The 18895-nt window shown below is 54.1% G+C and overlaps 6 protein-coding genes across 6 annotated transcripts; 4 read left to right on the top strand and 2 right to left on the bottom strand.

Moving 5' to 3' along the window:
* Window positions 1-2386: 2386 nt before the first annotated feature.
* On the top strand, window positions 2387-3889 carry BDP55DRAFT_692865 (uncharacterized protein; the record flags this gene model as incomplete). Its single annotated transcript, XM_060577168.1, has 1 exon — window positions 2387-3889. The coding sequence occupies one exon, from the start codon at window positions 2387-2389 to the stop codon at window positions 3887-3889; it is 1503 nt and encodes a 500-aa protein (XP_060431054.1).
* Window positions 3890-6308: 2419 nt separating this feature from the next.
* Window positions 6309-7994, top strand: BDP55DRAFT_549588 (allantoate permease; the record flags this gene model as incomplete). Its single annotated transcript, XM_060568944.1, has 2 exons — window positions 6309-6564; window positions 6652-7994. The coding sequence occupies 2 exons, from the start codon at window positions 6309-6311 to the stop codon at window positions 7992-7994; spliced, it is 1599 nt and encodes a 532-aa protein (XP_060431055.1).
* Window positions 7995-8496: 502 nt separating this feature from the next.
* BDP55DRAFT_91732 (uncharacterized protein) lies at window positions 8497-10645 on the bottom strand. Its single transcript, XM_060581316.1, has 6 exons — window positions 10059-10645; window positions 9915-9995; window positions 9795-9819; window positions 9631-9730; window positions 9340-9575; window positions 8497-9265 (listed from the first exon to the last, which is right to left on the bottom strand). The coding sequence occupies exons 1-6, from the start codon at window positions 10206-10208 to the stop codon at window positions 8601-8603; spliced, it is 1257 nt and encodes a 418-aa protein (XP_060431056.1). The 5' UTR covers window positions 10209-10645; the 3' UTR covers window positions 8497-8600.
* A 1144-nt stretch (window positions 10646-11789) lies between these two features.
* BDP55DRAFT_740598 (uncharacterized protein) lies at window positions 11790-13558 on the top strand (the record flags this gene model as incomplete). The annotated part of the gene is made up of 4 exons (XM_060580421.1): window positions 11790-12298; window positions 12628-12755; window positions 12845-13029; window positions 13080-13558. Exons 1-4 carry the CDS (start codon window positions 12146-12148, stop codon window positions 13556-13558), a joined length of 945 nt encoding a protein of 314 aa, XP_060431057.1. The 5' UTR covers window positions 11790-12145.
* Window positions 13559-14298: 740 nt separating this feature from the next.
* Window positions 14299-14910, top strand: BDP55DRAFT_630561 (uncharacterized protein; the record flags this gene model as incomplete). The annotated part of the gene is made up of 1 exon (XM_060572165.1): window positions 14299-14910. One exon carries the CDS (start codon window positions 14299-14301, stop codon window positions 14908-14910), a length of 612 nt encoding a protein of 203 aa, XP_060431058.1.
* A 2651-nt stretch (window positions 14911-17561) lies between these two features.
* BDP55DRAFT_659910 (uncharacterized protein) lies at window positions 17562-18742 on the bottom strand. The gene has a single exon (XM_060574576.1). The coding sequence runs from the start codon at window positions 18536-18538 to the stop codon at window positions 17936-17938; it is 603 nt and encodes a 200-aa protein (XP_060431059.1). The 5' UTR covers window positions 18539-18742; the 3' UTR covers window positions 17562-17935.
* Window positions 18743-18895: the final 153 nt, after the last annotated feature.

Below are 18895 nucleotides of genomic sequence, written 5' to 3' on the forward strand. Positions count from 1 at the left end.
TATGTTTTGGTGTCCAGGCGCCCTTGACCGGCGAAGGGCGATGTATGATGTGGTAGCTCATAAACATGGGAAAGAAGGTGAGGGAATGGGCTGCTGCGTTTGGATGGCAGGAGAGTCATGTTGCTTCTCCTGTATCATGAAGACATCAATCCCCAGTTCAGATCGAAGAGGAGGGGGGGAGAGAGAGACATTGATGCTGCATGTCAAACGGAGACCGGCTAGTTTGCCCTCATCCCGTGGTCCGACAGGCCTGATCGTGCGAATGGACACTTGGGGGGAAAGGTACGCGGGCAGACCGGGCACTCGGATATAGCTCTATGTCGCCTCTCCGAAATTCTGTCCGACGGTTCCATCGCCGCTTCTTTGCAAACCTTTTGATTAAGCCGCTGTTTGACAAGGTCGAGTTGCGAGGCCGAAGCGCAGCTATGTCTGGGCTGCGTTAGTCTCGACTCCTTTCAATTCTTGGGGCCCGGAACGTGGGAACGATGGGAGGCAAGCAGGGCGCGAAAGGGTCTAGATGCTAGATGAGTCCCGGGTTCATGGGATATCCACCGACTCCCAAACGGTGTGAAAAAGGCCATATATACCCTTCAAAGGTCAGACCACAAGCGCCGCAGTAAAACAAGGTAGATAGCGCAGGGCAGAACCTTGGCGCAAGGCATGGCATGCCTGCATTAAATAACAGGAAACATGGGAGAGTCTCGCAAAATGGGGAAATGCAGAATTGGGGAAAAGAAACCGGATAACTGGACTTTGGGGGGGAGCTTTTTCTTGCGCTTTGATCCTGTGTCTCTGCGGCAAGTTGCAGAAAAAGGGAGGACTTGGACCAGCTCTCTGGGATGAAGCTCTGCTTAAGCAAAGGAAAAGGTCGGGCCTATATGCAACTTGTGCCCTCCACCCCCTTTGCCAGAGCTCCCTTCCCTTCTGTTCTCGCGACACCTCAGCTGAATATGCCCTTGATCAGTTGAACACGGCGTGCATGCGCTCCTCTGCTGTGCTTCTTCTGTGCTCTCCCATGCTTCTCTCTCCCTGTATACTCTTTACACTCTCTGCTAACGCTTCCCAAGTGCTCTGATGTCCGGACTTGACTCCGCACTAGCGTTTGACGCTAGAACTGAACGCAACCGAGCGAACAACGGTTCTGGCTCGAGTCAAGAGCATGGGAACCCCGGGGACACCGGCTGTTCCCCGAATCTCCAGTCACAAGTACGCAGTAGGTCCTTTTGCTCTCACCAAGGGGCGCCGAAAGGTCGATTGCTGGAGCTGTAAAGTGGGCAGCGTGGTGGGAGGGAGACCCGACGCCAGGGTCGGCCCCTGTGTCGGGAGCTAATCGACATGTTCCGCAACGGAGTCCGTCGCCGATCGTGGAGTGCCAAATCCTCCGAAAGTTCATGTTCCGAGTCTGGCTAGATCCCGGAAAACATACTTCATGTCTCACAGAACTGAGAGGTCTTGGCCAGGACAAGTTCTGGCCAAGGGGGGCTTGGGGGAGGCACTGGGGCGCACGGCGCCAAGTGTTGTGTCTTGTCTTGTCAGCTCAACACCACTCCTTTCCTTTTTCATTCGGTGACTTATTTTGCCTTTCCCAACACACAACCCACAAAGGGGGGTGGGTGGGAGGCGGTAGACGCGGGCGAACAGAGTCTGGAGCATTGGCGTTGCTGATTGAGGTGAAGCTCTGGGTTAATGCCGGCCAAAGTTTGCAAAGGAGGGAAGATGCCAAACACTTGGAAGCCAACACCACATTGTGACCGGTGCCAATCACGCGACTTGAACGGCTTCCCAGGACCAAGGAAGCTCCGCCAGTCCGTCGAAGGGGAATTCGAGGACATCGCCTGCTACAGCTACTACTACTGCTGCTGCTGCTGCTACTACTACTGATGCTATGGCTGTCACTGCTTGCTTGGCAGCCCGCCGCTGACCGCTGCTGCTCGGGGCCCGAAAAGTAACATCCTCTGGAATGGCTCAGATACCACCTGGGCACGTTTTCGAAACCAGGGACCGGCCGGTCAGGCATCCGTCTGATGTCGCGATGCATTTCATGCTGCCCTCATGATTCGTGTTGCGACGGTGGGCGAACGTGCGCCTGGGACCCGCGCCACCACACACACCTCCGTGCTTGTCCAGTCAACACCTTTTCATATGAAGTAGTTGACCGCCGCTTCGTGTGGTTGGAGAGAGGGATGGAGAGGTAAGGCGAGAGAGCTCTGGTTCCTGCTTGTCACTCAGATCAAGCTTATCGAAAGTTACTGTTGTTGCTGTCGCTGTTGCTTTTTCGGCGCGCGCGCAAAACGAGCTTCTCTTTCACTGGTTCCTTTTCTTCCTCCAATCCTCACTTGACTCACCTAGCCCTTCTTGGGAAGAGACAATAAGCAGAACTGCCTCAATGCAGTCAGGAAGCAACGAGCCGGCGGCTGCGGCGGCGGCGGCTGCTGATATCACTAGCGACAACGAGGGCGAGCAAATAACATCATCAAAGGCAAGCTTCGAGGACGCACCGCAAGAACAGCCACCCAGCACCTCGAACTCCGGCAAGAGCCACCCGTCCGAAGATAGAGCTCCAAGCGACGACGCCGGAGGAGTCAAGAACGGCAGCAAACCAGCCTCGCAAAAGGTACCGAGCAGACAACCATCCGTGGAAGGCGGCGAGGGAAGCCGGGCAGCAGTCGCCGCAGGATCATCGTCGCAACAGGGAAGCCGAGGCGGATCTCAGCAGGGCAGCAGGAGGGGCTCCAACGAAGCAGCCGTGGCCGGCGGCGGCGGTACGGCCGACGCCCCGACCGCAGCGTCGGATGCGGCGATCGCCAGGGAGCGCGCTCCCGGCGACGAGAACCGTGAGGCATTCCGCGACTCCACGATCACGGCCGTCAGCGAGAGCACGGCGCAGATGCTCGGTCGAGACGGTGTGCCAAAGACCACGACTGATCCGGCGGCCGCAGGAGTCCTTGGGGGAACGGGCGAGACCCCCGGCGATGACGACGAGCTCGAGCCCCTGACAAAGTACGTCGACTGGACGGAACACATCTCCATCTCCATCGGCCCATTTGTCATTCTCTTCTTCGATCTCGCGCTTCCGGTTTGCATCTACTACAGCTGGCTCCGCGCACGACGAAATGATCGTCGCGCCGCGTGTCAGTCTGCCTATGACGCGGGCGTGGAGTGCGGACTCCCGCCCGTCCAGACGGTCGAGAGTAGAATTCTCGGGTTTGCCATTATTGCTTTCGGTTTCGGCGAAGTGTACATCCTCATTGTGCGAGTATATCGACTCATCGCCCGCTACGACGAGTGCGCGCCGCTGCTGTCCAAGTCCCGGTGGGAGCTGGATGCCACGACCTGGGTTTACGCACTTGGTCTGATTGCCGCTTTGGTCCCCTTTGTCTGCTCGACTACCGTCTACGAGCCAGACGTCGTTGAGTGGCTGTACCTGTACTCTCCCGCCTTCATGTTCATGGTCCTGGACGTCATCGCCTTCGCGACGTTGATCCCGATCAAGATCCCGTTCCGCATCAACTCGGACCCCAAAGGCACGCGTCTGAAACCCATCGTCTACTACGCCGCCGAGGACTTCTTCGCCGTCGATGGAGCGCAGAACAGGGAATTTCGCAAAAAGTACGTTGAGCGGTACGACAAGTCGATGATGTTCCGCAAGATGATTCTCGAGCTGACGCTCTTCTGGATCGGCGGCTGCACGGCGTACATTGGCTACGTGGCCGGCATCATCTGGAACCTGGAGTTTGAACGCGCGTTTGGCACAACGTTGGGCGTCTTGTTTGGGTGGATTATAATCTGGGGTGTCACTGCGAGATTTTGGATCGAGTACGCGATCAAGCGTGAGCAAAAATGGTGGAAAGAGAACAAGGCCGAAAGAAATGCGGCCAAGCTTCAATGAGCCTAGTGTTTAATCACAGTTGAGCCCTCCCTCGAGTGAGTGAGAGAGAGACGCACACACAGAGAAAGAGTCAGAAAGAGAGATCGATGAAGAGAGAGGCTTTCACTGAGGGTGGAGGGAGTGGCTCATTACTGTTACCTAGTGTTAATAATGGCACTGCCAAGATCATGTACTTATGGAGGACGCATGGGTTCTGACTGACAAGACAAAGGCATGAGAGCCTGGATACCCAGGAAAAGGAAGATACCGAGAAGGCGGATTTTTGCGATTAATAAGTAAATCATTTCTTGCTTTTAGACATTGTTCAGTGGTCTCATCCGTAGTGTGAAGTGTGTGGATATGATCTGATTAGATCTCAATAAGAAAGTAGTTGATAACTCTCATGAATAGCATCGACATCGAGTCAACGTCTGCCGACGGGAGGCGGCATTCGTCCATCCACGGCCCCTCATTTCAACCGCAAAATGAGCAGAATGGCAAAGAGGCCACCTCTCTCACCTCGAAACAGCGAAGGGCGGCCTTCCTAGAAAGCCAAGCCTGGCCCAGGCTCCCCAAGTTCGTGACAGCATGGGCCGCGAGGCGCACAGCGGAAGAGAGTTTTGGGATCCGGGAGGCGAAAGGTTTCTGTGGATGTGTGTGAGAGAGATGGTGTGGTGTCTCGTGGGATGTCGCGATGTGGTCGAGGCAGCTCGAGGCCCGCGGGACGGCGGTCGGGTCCTTATTTCTGATTTTCTGGGGGAAGCTCTGGACTCCTGTTCGAATGAGGCGAAGAAAATTGGAAGATCTCGCAACCATTAGTGGGTACGTACTCAGAGTTGTGAATGTTTCTTGGTGGTGCTGCACAAATGTGAGTTGTGCATTTTTATGTAATGCTATCCGCCCATATTCCTCATCGTCGAGAATTCGCAAGTCTGAGCGTCTCTTTCATCAGTGCTGGCATTGGGGATGAACATGCTTATGCGCGCCACGATATACCGCCAGATCATTGACAGCAGGCATAATCATCAAATCGATTATGCGCCTCACCTCAGAATCTCCAGCTCACTCATAGCATCGAACGTTTATAGACACTCGGTTTCATCGTGAGCCAGCAGGCTGTTCCACCCACAAACTACAATAGACGAAAATGCGAAGCGACGAAAGAGGTATTCAGATGAGATACTTGAGGATAGAAATGAAGTTGAATCGGTGTTTGAGATTTAAAGTCATCTTGAGTCTCACTCCATTCTCATCTTTACTCAGAAGAGGGGTCTCACTCAGCTCTCACTCTTCTCAGCCGCATCGGATGGAACACCCCGATTCAATCTTCTTCATCCAAAAAAGCCTCACACATTTCTCCATCCCACAGCTCACACAAACTTCAGGCAATTCGCCTCAACTGAAGACCTCATTCAATGAAAAGCTTGACTCGTCACAAAACCTGCTCAACTCATAAGATTCACTATCAAACATTGTAATTTACTCACGACAAGCAATCCACCGTCAATCGCCCCCACTCCGTTGAACAACCACGACTCCAACCCACATTGCTCCCGCGACCAGCTTTGCCCGTCGATGAGACCGAACTCGGCGGTGCCTCCAATCCCCGATTGTACCCGGGGCCCAGTCCGGATTCACTCCCCCGTCCAATCCAAAGACGCAGCAGACACACTTTCCAGAGTAAATTACCTAGTTCGCTTAGATTTCTCAAAGCCCGCCAGGCTCAGATTCGATTAGCGGGAACAGTGTTCTTGCCAATTGAATCGAGAAAGACGGCGCCAATGGGCCCGATGTGACGGCTCCTAGAGGCTTTCTCGCTTCGCCAAAAACTATCACTCGCTGTACCTTTCTGCTGGGACCTCGAGACGAGAAATGCGACGTAGTCGTAGTAGGTTAACGTGGGGGCGAACCGAACATCGTAGAGCTTATTTCACTAATACGCAGTACCTAGTCCCAGAACTCACTCATAATTCGTAACCAATTCCACAAAACTTCACTGTGGCCTTCCGGATGGGGTATTCAACCATATTTCGCGCGGAACAATCCGTCATCTATCGCCAAGATGATTTGCTCATGAGATCTCTCTTGCTTCCCCCCCTCACCCTTTACACACCTCCATTCCAGCCCAGTTCCAATAACCTTAGTAGGCTAAAATCTAAAAATCATCGTTAGCCTTTTCCCTCCCGTTTTAATCTGCGCATCGGCTACGCCCTACCCTCCAATGACACCGCCCTAAAGACGACCGACGAGAGTTCAGCTCACTCATCCGGCACCACCCTCCATCTCTTTCTTCCTCGAACCAAAATCAGACACTCCAGAAAGTAAACCTTTTGCAGCCTTCTGAAACTCATCTCATCATCCCCAGCAAGGGACAAGGTGACCCCTCCTACCTCTCGTCCGCTGCCCGCCATCCACCGTCTACGCGATTACATCCCGCAAAATGAATCCCGAAAAGGAACTCCTTCCCGCCACCACCGCCGGCCCCGCGCCGGGATCCCAAACGCCCGGTCCCGATCCCGACGTCGAAGCCTCTCATCCCGCTCCCGTCGCCGTACCCGATGAATCTCACCACCGCGCCGGCGACGACGATGCCCTCGCCATGGTCGGGATCCACAGCCAGCCCTACGACCCCGCCGTCGCCGCCCGCGCCGTTCGGAAGATTGACTGGTTCCTCATCCCCGCCATGATCTTTGGATGTTCGTCACACTCTCTTACTTGAACATCCTAAACTTTTCCTCACCCACTTCACTACTTCCCACAAACCCGTCTCTAACACGCAACAGACGGCCTAGTCTACTATGACAAAGCAATCCTAGGCTCAGCAGTCCTCTTCGGCATGACAACAGACCTCCACCTCTCCGTTCCCCTCCCCTCCGGCACAGTTGACACATCCCGTCTTTCCTGGGCAACCTCCCTCTTCTACTTCGGCATGCTAGCAGGCCTCTACCCAATGACCTACGCCCTCCAACGCTATCCCATAGGCCGCACCCTCGGCACAATCGTCATCCTCTGGTCCGGAATCTGCATGCTCACCGCAGCCGTAACCTCCCACGCCGGCCTCTACGCCCAACGCTTCTTCCTCGGCTTCGTCGAGTCCGTCATCCCCACGGGCTTCATGTGCATCGTCTCGGGGAACTACACCCAGGCAGAGCAATCGCTCCGCCAGAGCTGGTGGTTCTCCTCCACGGGTCTCTTCACCATCATCGGCGGCGCCCTAAACTACGCCTTCGCCCAGGTGAAGGGAGGCGACCTCCGCCCGTGGCAGTATATCTACCTCCTCGCAGGCTGTCTCACATTCCTCTTCGGCCTAGCCTGCTTCCTCCTCCCAGACTCCCCCGTCTCAGCATGGTTCCTCACGCACCAAGAGCGCTTCGCGGCCGTAGAACGCCTCCGACACGGCCAAACCGGCATCCGCTGCACGAAATTCAAACCGTACCAGCTCCGCGAAGCCCTCCTCGACGCCAAAACCTGGCTCATCGCCCTGATGATGGCCTCAGCCTACACAATGAACGGCGCTGTCTCCGGCTTCGGCCCCCTCATCGTCTCGACGTTCGGCTGGACCTCGCTCGAATCGATCCTCTTCCAATTTCCCCTGGGTGGCCTCTGCTTCATCGTCATCCTGGCGACCGGCTACCTCGGCACCCGCTACGCCAACATCCGCATCCTCATGCTCGTAACGTGCTGCCTGCCCGTGATAGCAGGCTGCGCCATCATCTGGCGCTCCTCCTGGACGCACCACGCCGCCGCGCCAGTTGTAGGCTACTCCATCACGGGCTTCTTCGGCGGTGTAGTGAGCCTCATCATCACGCTCGGTATGTCCAATGTGGCAGGCCATACGAAAAAGAGCTTCATGGCGGGGACAATCTTTGCCGCCTACTGCGTCGGCAACATCGTCGGCCCGCAACTCGTAAAGTCGCAGAGCAAAGCATCGCATTACCCGGAGCTGTGGCTTGGCCTCATTATTTGTTATGTGATTTGCATCCTCGCGTCCGGAGCGTTGTACTACGTGCTCTGGAAGGAAAATAAGCGCCGCGATGCGCTTCCTGTTGATGAGGAGGAGCGGGCCAAGCTTGCCTTTCAGGATTTGACGGATAAGGAGAATCCCTACTTTCGCTATGTGTACTGAGAGGTCGAAAGTCTATCTTGCATTTCCAAGATACCTCAGAACGCGTGTTTGGATTGTAATCGAGTCCTAAAACTCAATTGACAGAGGAGCAAGAACACCGATGGGCAGTAGAAAGGCCCCCGCACTAACGCTAATGAAGAGTCAAACGACGAAGCGAACCAAATATCTGCTTGAGATGCTTCAAAATGTCTTCCCGATCGATTCATACATCGGGGCGTCATGAATTATGCAACATGAACCGCACATCTCGTCAAGGAGATGGCCATCTAGCTAGAAATACAACCATGATTAACCATGCGCCAGAACCGGAGCCTTCCGTCCCAGTGCTTTTTGGCCGCGGTTTGCCCCATTCCGTTCGTCATGATAGTTGGCCCGAAAGATGGTGGGCAGAGAAGTAAATACGATCAAATTCCCAGTCATGCTATCCGAGCATGTGGGCCGGTTACGCCGAACCATCGAAAACGCCAGTCTTTATGCATATGTCTTGTCGCATTCGAAAACAATACGCCGGAAAACTTGTCCTTGAAAATCATGACTCCGTATACCCTGTATATCTCCCAAAAGCGACATCCGCTTTCTTGGTTTTGGTGTAAATGGCAAACGTGCTCATCTGGGCGACCTTGGAGGGTTGCTTGGTAGCTCTGCCGGCATATTCTCCTCCCCTAGTCCATCATTCAATTCTACCGGCGAGTGTATGGTGCCGGGCACCGGTGCTAGCGGAGGTGGTGGTTGCTGCGGCGGGTATCCGGGTCCTACAGTTGCACTGCCCGGTGGTGGTGTTGGGTAAACCCCTGGTAGATCCGCCTTGCTGGCCGGCATGGGTTGAACCATGGGGAACTGGGGGGAGCCCATCATGCTGCCAGACTGACCCGTGTGCTGAGGTCCGATGGGCACCTGCTGCTGGTACATTCCGTAGTTCTGGGCCGGCCAGACGCCGCCTTCGGGGGGCGGCTGTTGTTGAGGAGGCTGTGGTGGCCAATTGCTGCCGGGGAAATACGCCGGTTGGAAGCCATGCGGCGGCACAGAGTTCGGTGGAGACGGGTTCGTTTGCGAGTGTGGTGATTGTGCGTACGGCTGGCCGTAGTAGGCGTATGCGTGGGGGTGTTGAGGAGGTGGGTATTGGTGGTTCCAGTGGATGTACGTCGGGACGGCGGAAGTCATTTGCGGAGAGGCTACCATCTTGTCCCCTTCAGCCTGAATAGTCTTTTGCGAATCGGTAGTGCTGGGTGCCTTTTCCAAGTTCGCTTTACGTAGCGCATGAAGAGCGCGGCCTGCCATGATCAGCCAATCGTCCTACTTGTCAAGGGTACTCTACTAGCTAAGTAGTACTAAGAGCGAAACGTACCAAAGACACTGATGGTGACGATAAAGAGCACAAAGTTGACAACGGAGGTAGCTGTCCCGGCAAACGTTGCGGCTACGAAGCCATCCGCAAACGGCTCGACGTTCATCTTATAGTACACTTCATACTTGGGACCGAACGTCACGATGAAGGCATCGAGGGAGTCGAGATCATCTGCATGACTGGCAAGCAGGGCCATGGTGATCAACCAGAAGACGACGGTGAGTAGCTCAAGGCCCCTGTGGAAACAAGTCAGTCGAAGTGCTTCTCGAAACTCGTGCTGGGATTTCCTACAGATGCACCCAGCAGTTGTACATGACGGGAATGAACATGACGGCTACTCCGAGCCATGTCAGATAGGAGAAGGTCCAGGCGAAAGCGAACCATGAGAATGCTATGCGCAACATTAGTAATGAGACACAAGAGTGGGAAGAGGCGGGGATGGCAGTGTTACGTACGGAAACCCTCTGTACCGCTGAAGGACTGCATCGTAAAACGCAAACAGTCAGTAAAGATGAACCAAAAGGGCGGAATCCAAGCAAAGGCCAGATCAAAGGCCAAGGGATTTCCCAGCATACCGTTATTCTGCGATAGCCCGTGGCTTTCTGCATAGTGGTGAGCCCAAAAACTGTTATCCCCAGCGTCGCAATGGCGAGGACCTAAAATTCCACAACCGTCAACATGACATTTCGAACAGTAGGCTATCGCTCAGGTCGATTCACGGGAACCGATCTTGTTGGTGTAGCTGGGCCGGAAAGTGGTGTCCTTACGAGCTGTAGAATCCTGACGCCTGCGATCCAAACCGGCATGGCCGGAACATGAGAGCGATTCCTCCCATCTTTGGGCCAAATGTTCTTGGTCAAAAAAGACATGGACGAGGATGCGAGGGGTTCAGACCCCTTGGGTTCGGATTCGGGAGACTGAGTCCTCGTCGGCTGACCCGGTGCCTCACGAGGAGACGGGGCGTTATCGGGCCGTCGTGATGGCGGATTAGAGGCGACAGGTTGAAGATTGGCAAGCGGAATCGAATTGGAGTCGACCGGATCTTCGGTCACCACGTCGTCCCTCGACGGGGAGGGATCGCGGGATGGTGGCGACGACGTCGTGGTGGTGAAGTGGGGAGAGCGGACGTTGTTTGTGGCTGGGCTTGTATCAAGGTTGTCGTCGTTTTCGTCGCAAGCAGTACGGTTTTCGGTATGGGTCGATATCGGGAGCGGCGCAACTGGTGATGTATGAGGACCTATGTTGGGCGCCTGGGGGGATGTTTTCGTTGAAGTAGGGTTGGACCTGTCGGTCTCGACGTTTCGTAGTTGGCGGCGACGGTCACGAGTGGTTGTAAGGTTGTCGAGAGGAAAAAAGGCAGGGTTGAGGTGGTGAGTTGAAGCTGGCGGCGGTGGTGGTGGTTGTGTTGGTATTGACAGTGCTCGGTGAGGTGCTTGCTTGCTGGGTAGTAGCGGTGGTGTTTCTTTCACCAATCGACGTCACAGAGGGTGGAATGGCGGAGGCTAAGGGCTGAGCGCACTGAGCAAATGTTTTTTTCGGTTCCCTTCCTCCAATGCAACGGCAACGTCTTTTTGGGTCGTTAACTGCTTGGAGGGTGTGGATGGAGGGGAGGGGAGCCTAGTACCGGTAGACCGTAGGAGGGGGGGAGGGGGGGGTCCCGGTCGGATCAGAGGAAATTGGGCTGGTTCGCTGGTTCGCTGGCTGGCAGGCTGGGGGACCTTGGGAATCTTTGGCGTCCACGGTTCAGGTATGATAGCAGAACTGGGTGATGGTCGCTGGAGCTTGAAGAAGGTTAGCACCGGTCGCCAGGGGCGCTGTGGCTTTTCGTCTCTTCGGCCTTTCTGTGTCTAGAGGCTTCGATCTTGACGGGTGGTGAGATGAGTTGAGTTTGTTAGGGCCCGTTCTTTGGGATGAAAGCCAATGTCTGGTCGTCTGTGAGTGGTGTGCTGCTGGTCTGGCGTCCGGGTGGTGGGAGAGGGCGGAGAGTATCGGCAGGTTTTCCTGTATCCTTCTCGTTGATCTGATCTGAAAGAGGTCGGCAAATGGGTGTGTGGGCGGGTGGAATGGGGATGGGGGATGGATGGGGATGATGATGGAGGTGATGGGGAAATGGTCAATGGGTAATAGGAAATGAGAAGACGGCATAGGATTGGAGGAAGAGGGAGGATGGATGGATGGATGGATCATTGACCAAGAACCAGGAACCTCGTCAGTCAAGGATTCGAGATAGATGGTAGAAGCAGAGGTACGGTACGGTACGGGATAGAGAGAGAGAGGCAGAGACAGGAAGAAGCGCTAATCCATTCTGAATACTAAAGAGGAACATGGATGGATAGACATGGGACAGCAGACAAAAGCGCCGAGGAAAAAACCTGATCTGAAGAGAAAAAACGGCTGCCACTCGCTGTGCTCTGGGCGAATTGGACGAGTTGGATGTGGCCAGGCTTCAGGTGCTAAGGTACGGAGTACATAGAGACTTGCTTGTTTGTTCCGTCACCTTGTATCCGTACCGTACTTTGTGTGTACGGAATAGCGTACGGAGTAGAATGAAACGAAACACGGCTGCCGCCCGTTGGCCATACTTCATACCGTACGGTCACCTTGGACTCAGTATTCATCGTGGCCGTGGTAGGCGTAGCATCCAACAGCAACTCAAAAAGTGGCCGGGGGAAAGAAAAACCTGGAGCCACAGGACTCAATGACGAGAAGTGGATGATCCAATCATCAATCGATAATAAAGCGGGTTCCACCAACCTGCTCCAGACACAGCGCCAAGAACAAATGCCAAGCTTCCACGAGGGCCAACATGCCAAGAGGAAGGAGGGGGCTTCTTGGTGCCTCTTTCTCTTTTTTTCTCTGCCTCTCTCTTACTCTCTCTTTCGCAATGTTCTTGTCCGAGGAAACTAAGGTAGTCACTAATACCTTTACATTGGTATTAAAGTATCTTCCCTTAGGTAAGGTAGGTAGTCAGGCACGTGCCAGGTATCCTTGAAGGAACATCGTGATGCGTGGTGTCTTGAATGGCAAGAAACAAGCGATGCAACTGCCCAAAAAAACCAAAGAAACAAAACACATTGTGGAAGGAAGGATGGGACACACGGCGGGGAGGAGGAAAGGCGGCCGTTATCATTGGACTAGCGTCATCAAGCGCCCCGCAACGCCAAGCGGCTGGCTGAATTCGCACGTCACGATTCGATACTAGACTATCCCACTCTTTGAAGTATCTTTTGGCTGTAGTTCGCGTCACTAAATACCTCCAACCTTTCGTTCCTGCCTTACCTACCTTAGACTTTCGGGAAAATCCAACGAACGGCTCAAAGTCCAGTGATTGCCGTCCAATCACCAGACGGACGCTTCCTCGGCAGTACGTATCTTTCCGGGGCTAGGAACACCCGGCATTCGACCGTCCGCTTCAGGTACGTACCTGGCAAGCTCCAGCCGTCTGAGCGTATGATCTTCTCTGCCGCTGTCACCGTCAATTTGCACCTTTTTTCCATCTTTTCAGCTTCAATTCCTCAACATCTCAGCACAAGCAAGCCTACAGATACTTCCCGGCACAATTCCATCAGCATCTAACTTTCGCCATTATTGATGCCAGTGGCTCCAGCAACACCTTCCTCCACGCTCCACTTCAAGGGCCAAGCACTGCCTCCAACCTCCGGAAGAAGCTTCAGGACGCTCTCCATCCCGGTCTGTCATCAAATCCGCTCACCACCCAAGTCCATGTCCCGCCTCTGCAGAGGAAATACCCATACTCCGTAGGCCATGGATGGAGGGAGGGGTGGGCCGCTCGATAGGGTCCCGGTCGTGTGCTTCCAAGACCTCTCCTCGTCCAATCACCCTCAACCTCGTCCACCCAGCGCCGCCCCAAACGGCATCGCTTTCTGTCCCGGCCTCTGATCACCGCCCCAGTGTGGCAGAGCCATGCACCCGTGGGACAACCACCGACGCATCATGGATCGATGGATATGCAGTCACGCAGTACCATATCGCGCCTCCAGGCTTCCCATCCACCTGTTGTCAACTAAGTCTCCCCTGCGAAAGACCCGGTGCTTCAACTGGGTTCGCCGCCGCAGACTCAGAGAGAGATCCTTTGTCACGGCGTTTTTGCGGACCGACCCAAATTGCTGTCAATGTTCCTCGGATTCACAACTCTACGAACCCTCCTCACATCGTTTCCGATACGATCTTTTCTAGCGCGGTGTACGGATACGCATAAGGTACATATTCAATACGGATGGCCTTGGCTCGCCCAAGAAACGCCGCTAGACACAAGAGCCATCGCGCATGGGCTTAGAGCGCCATGCCCTTGAAGACGTTCATTCAGGCTCTTGCGGCTCCTCCAGATACCACACCCACCACACACAAACACCAAGCCATACGCACCAGCACGGAAACTACCTGGCAATACCGCGATAATCGAAACACGCCCTTTCCCATGGCACGACGCATTCTCGCAAATCCTTCTGTGACTACCCAGCACCTCACAAAGCGGTGGAGAGTCAGCCAGGCACACGTACACACTATCCGTACACTCAGGTAGATAGTGTGTGAGTGGCACCAGAGAGGCACGAGAGGTTGGGGTGGTGCCCATCATCAGCACCTTCACTCAACGTCTGAGACATGCCTGCCAAGCGGAGAAGAAGAACGTTTTGTTGATGAGAGCCTGGCCGCTCTGCTGCATCGCCTGCCACAGATTTATTGATAAAATCGTTCTGTTCCTTTTGCAGCACAAACGCCAACATCTTGGCCTTTTAGCGCCCCGGCTGAGTTGGGACACGACTATTGGTCTTGTATCAAATCCGACATATGGGCTATTTCGCTTCTTTGCAAAGAATCGACTTCGCACTCATAAGCTTTAGACCTCAAAATTCCGTTGGTTCCGTTACCCACGCCTGAGAGGAGCGGCAAATACCAGCAGGTCGGTCTTTACCCGGCCGTCTATCGGAGTCTCTCGCCATGGAGCGCGGTGTATGTCTCTTCCCCACGACCCCTCAGACTCTTCGTTCCGGTCGTGTTTCGGTGGACCCTTCAACCCACAAAATCAGAGGTTGTGCCGCCGGGCCAGCGAGAACGGACAGGCCATTCGCTGCAAACCTTCCGGCCGGTCCTGTGTCCAGCCAGGCAAGGGATGGGAAAATGCAGCGAATTGGCCCAAGAATCCTAGACAGGACCATGGTCGAAAATGGAACAAAGCGCTGCAGCAGGATGCAGCAGGACGCAGACGCAGGTCACAGGTTGCAGTGGTGTGCAACTGGGCCAGTCTGCGACTCTCCGCCAAGGTCCAAGGTCAACATTCCGCCAAGATCACAAGAGAGCCACCGGATGGGAAGGAAAAGCGGGGGTTGGGTCCTCCAGGCTCCAGGAAGCGTGCAAGATCTTCCTGCGTCTCCGCCAGAGGCCTCCGCTTCAAAGGTCACTCCTCTCTCGGGCACGCCGTCTCCTCCAAAGGCCAAGACTTCTGCCCAGCACTGTGGCACTCTTCCCAATATCTCCACGCATTCCTCTCTCAGACTCCATACGGACACATCCAGCCAGAGTGCCAGGCTGTCTCTTTCTCTGGGCGTTTGAGCCAAGCTCTGCTGGTCTTGTCCTCCGATGGGCCCCTTCTGGCCACCGTCTTGACCGTCTTGTCGTTCCGTCTCGCTACCTCGACGGGCTCCAAGTGCTCGATATCGGGGCCCCATGCCCTCCCCTGACTCGGGCCTCCGAGTACCCCTCCACGGCTCCGGTCGACGTTCAAATGAGGCCGGCCCTGTCAGCATTTTCATAGGCGCAAGCTCGCGCTTCCTGATCATAGGCACTGCCGATCCAACGGGCCTGGGCATGGCACCCAACGGCATCCCGACTTCGCCAGCGAAGCTGCCATGATGATACCTTTGGCGGAACACCCAATCTTATTATCCACAATCAGCCCGTCGAAATTTACTGCCTCTGTACGAAGGAGTCGGTTCGGGGCACGTCCCCCTGCCACAATGACGAAATGGTTCATGTCTGGCCCGTTACCCAAGCAGAGCCAACAGCGACCGCAAGCAGGCCAGCAAGCTTAAGCTTCAAGCTCCCTGCGGCCGGCGAGAAGAAGTCATTAAAAAGTCTTGGGACTTTTGGTGGAACGATTCAGCAGGCAAACACCCTTTTACCGCCAACGACGAGTATTGCAACCTTTTTGCAGCAGTGCAGAACTAAACATACCACTGCCCCGCGCGCCAAGACATACTGTGACCAGCGCAACGCACAGAAACCCGGGCACCACACCGGCACTTGATCACTTTTCACAGTCCACCTCCGAGCGATTTGCCAGAATCAGAACGAGCCTTGTGTGCGCGCAAGCGCTCCTCATCTTCCTACTACCCAGCTGCCGAGTCAACCCTAATCTGATCCCTAGTTTGATGCCTTGCTCGTCAGCGATGGTGCTTGGTGTAGGAGTTAACCGGACCATGGACCGATACCCCCGAGATATCCCGGCTCACTCGATTAAGCTTAAGGTCCCGACCAGGAACATCCGGCGCTGGCTACAGCAGGCATTTTCCCAACCTCCTCGTTTTCGTCGCGGAGTCATACCGGGCTTCCGAAGTGTTCTACTCGTCCGTACTTGATCCCAAGTAATTGGGCACATTGATTTGGCTTTGCCCTCTGTGCCGCCGTTTTGCCTGCCTCGTTTTCGGTTTATATACTCACCATCGTTTCATCGTATAAGCCGAACCGGATGCGCGTTGTTGTCTTGAACGTCTTCCACGGCCTCACCTTGTTACTACAGCCTCAGGTACAGTGCCACAGTGTACAGATAGGATCAGTTATTTGGCTTTTGTTGAGCATTTACGTGAGAAGCTGAGCAGAGTTGCTGCCCAAAATTTGCCATCATGTATGCCCCCCGGAAGTTGAATCATGTGCCTTATTCAGACACCCACCACAAGTCTTGGCACGCATTGATTAGTCCCGCCGAGATATCGGAGTGTAATCGCCCAGAGTTTGCAGAATTGAGTTTTTTTGCAACCATCGCGCCAATTCCCTTTTTTCAATTATGAGCCAGTACGGTTTTACAGAGTACAGCGGCTCATCACAGTGCAAAGCCTGTTGCTCCCTGTTGTTATCATACATCGAAGCAGACGTTGCGTTGATGTCGATGAGTGTGGGCTTGACTCAGTCTCTGTTCTTCACTCCGTCATGCCTCGCAGTTATCGCGGGATGTGGGAGAGCCGAGTACATACATTCCACTAACCATTCTGTCTGAAAATTCCTTCAATTGCCAGCCCTACAGGGCGCAACGTTCCGAGATGAAGGCCTCCACTCCCATCCTCAAATGCGGTCCGCTTCACCTGAATCTTATTGTACGTCCTAGTTGCCTGACTAAGATTAGGTATAGGACTGAGGCAGACGTCAAGACATGCCAATCGCCAACGAAGATTAACAAATGAACCTGCAGGCTGCAGAAAGTAAGTAGGAGAGTACATGCGGACTCCTACGCTTGCCGATGTCTTCATCGTGTTTGTACTTGAGTTGCAGATCCGGATGGTGAGATCTAATCAGGCTGCATCCCGTGATCCCCAACGATGGATTACTTTTACGTACTTACCTATCTCGGTGGTATGCAGTGACTTTGATCCTAGAGGGCCTGGCAGATTGGCATAGGCTTTGGTACTGCATGATCCGTGATGTAATAGTGATAGTGACGGTGGCGATGGGGGCTCTTCCGAATATCTAGGCCGATGAACCGCGATAGACTAAAGAAGCAACTCATGGAAATTGCCTTTGCTTCAGTCTTGGTGGAGTTGATAAATGTGATGTCACGACTTACCAGGAGCTTGGACTATTTTCCTAGCTCTTGAATACGTCGGTCCTGGGCGAAACCACACTTATAGATGACTTGAAGTTGTCCGCGGGATCGCAGTGCCGTTTGGCCTCGATTTAGACCTCCTCCTTCCCTCGGTAGAGCATCCGTGGGGTGACTAGTTGACCGTGGCGTAAGACTACGTGTTGATGAGCTGAGCGAACTGGACGCTGCGGCTTGTGGAGTGGAACGTAACAGAAAGAGCGGGACGGATGGTATCGTAGAACTGGGTAGTGTGATAGAAGCACCCTTACTATACCACTTGCTGTTGTGAGCTTGGCGATTTTAAAACTCACCTCTTCATGTTAATTAGGTGGAGGAATGGGTATATATGTGTAGCAAGGGAGAACGCAAGTTCACTGGTAAAGGCATACTAGAAGAGGCGTGATGATCAAGACACATTGGCTTGCAAGTACAACACAAGACTTAATAACAATAACAGAAGGAGGAATGTGTAGGAAAGAGACCCGTAGAATGCATCGTTTTTCCTGATACATGTACATGCATGTTACACATGTGACTCCGGGGTCTAGAAGATGGTACTCAGAGGTGAAGCGAACATGATTGAATTAAAAAGGTGTACCGGAAGAACTGGAAACCCGGTCATTAAGATAGTCGAAGGACAAGAAAACAATACTAAAGATGCTGGCTAAGTCCTACATGGTTCAATCTCATTTTTCCCAGCCGTGTCCAATCATTATCCATGACCTCCAACGTTCATGTATATCTCTTACACACCAGCCGTTGCCTTCCCCGTGTCGAACCAGCTCAGGTAGTATAGACATTGACGGTGGCTTTCAAGAGGTTGCTGAGGGTAGCAGTAATACCGGTCAAACCAGCCTGCGAGGAAGAATCGATATAAGGCGTCAGAGCACCCCCGAGACCAGAGAGGTTCGTCGAGATCAGCTTGAGGTAATCAGTCTGACCAAGCGGCGTAAGCGGCGCGACGATGCCGGACGTCTTTGCCTTGGTCAGCAGATCTGTGACCGTCTTGAGCGCGGGCTGGATGTCGTTTGTGAGCTTGCTCACGATGGCGGACGAGTCGGATGAGTTGAGAGATAGAGTCAGGGCCTTGACGTCGAGTAGGGTGGATGAAGAGGCCGAGTTGAGGCCAATGGTGTTGAGGAGGACCTGGGGGGCTTTGAGGAGGTTGGCGATGCTGAGGGCGTTGCCGGTGGTGTAGTCGAGGCCGTTGAGGGTTGTGGTGAGCGATTGGATAGAGGTTAGGAGGGTGTCTAGACTGGAGAGTATGCTTTCGCCTGTGCTTGATTGGGAGGGGAGGTTGCCGAAGGGGAGGAAGCTGCCTGGCATAGGAGCTGCTGAGGTTGCTGTAAGGGCGGCGAACCCAGCGAGGATGGTGGAGAAACGCATGTTGATGTGGTTTTGAGGTTGAGGTAGGTTGATTGAGATTGTTGTTGACCTGAAGTGATTTGTAAAGAGCACTGGGCACAAGGCGAGGGTGTCTTTGTTGGTGCTTGTCCAAGACCGTTGCTGAAGTGTTTGAATGGTGAGAATTCTCTTAGGCTGAAGGAGGATACAACGTCTGTATTTATTCCCATCTAATTTCAGTGACGCGCTCGCCATCTCACACAACCCTCCCCTCTTCTTCAGCTCAACCCTCCGTTGACGAAATCTGGCCCGCCCAAGACAAGCCTATCCGAGACATCCTCTACTCGCAAAAAAAATGTCTCACCGCCGCCGCCTCTTGAAGGGAAGATCTCGACCAGA

This window comes from Colletotrichum godetiae (genome assembly GCF_030913485.1).
Source record: "Colletotrichum godetiae strain CBS 193.32 chromosome Unknown BDP55scaffold_15, whole genome shotgun sequence".
Lineage (NCBI taxonomy): Eukaryota > Fungi > Ascomycota > Sordariomycetes > Glomerellales > Glomerellaceae > Colletotrichum > Colletotrichum godetiae.

Coding starts and splice junctions, on each gene's coding strand:
- BDP55DRAFT_91732 (XM_060581316.1), bottom strand. CDS start 10,208: ATGTCTTTTTTGACCAAGAACATTTGGCCCAAAGATGGGAGGAATCGC. Junction 9,820..9,914: donor CGGGCTATCGCAGAATAACG/GTATGCTGGGAA, acceptor TTTACGATGCAG/TCCTTCAGCGGTACAGAGGG. Junction 9,731..9,794: donor CAGCGGTACAGAGGGTTTCC/GTACGTAACACT, acceptor TGTTGCGCATAG/CATTCTCATGGTTCGCTTTC.
- BDP55DRAFT_659910 (XM_060574576.1), bottom strand. CDS start 18,538: ATGCGTTTCTCCACCATCCTCGCTGGGTTCGCCGCCCTTACAGCAACC.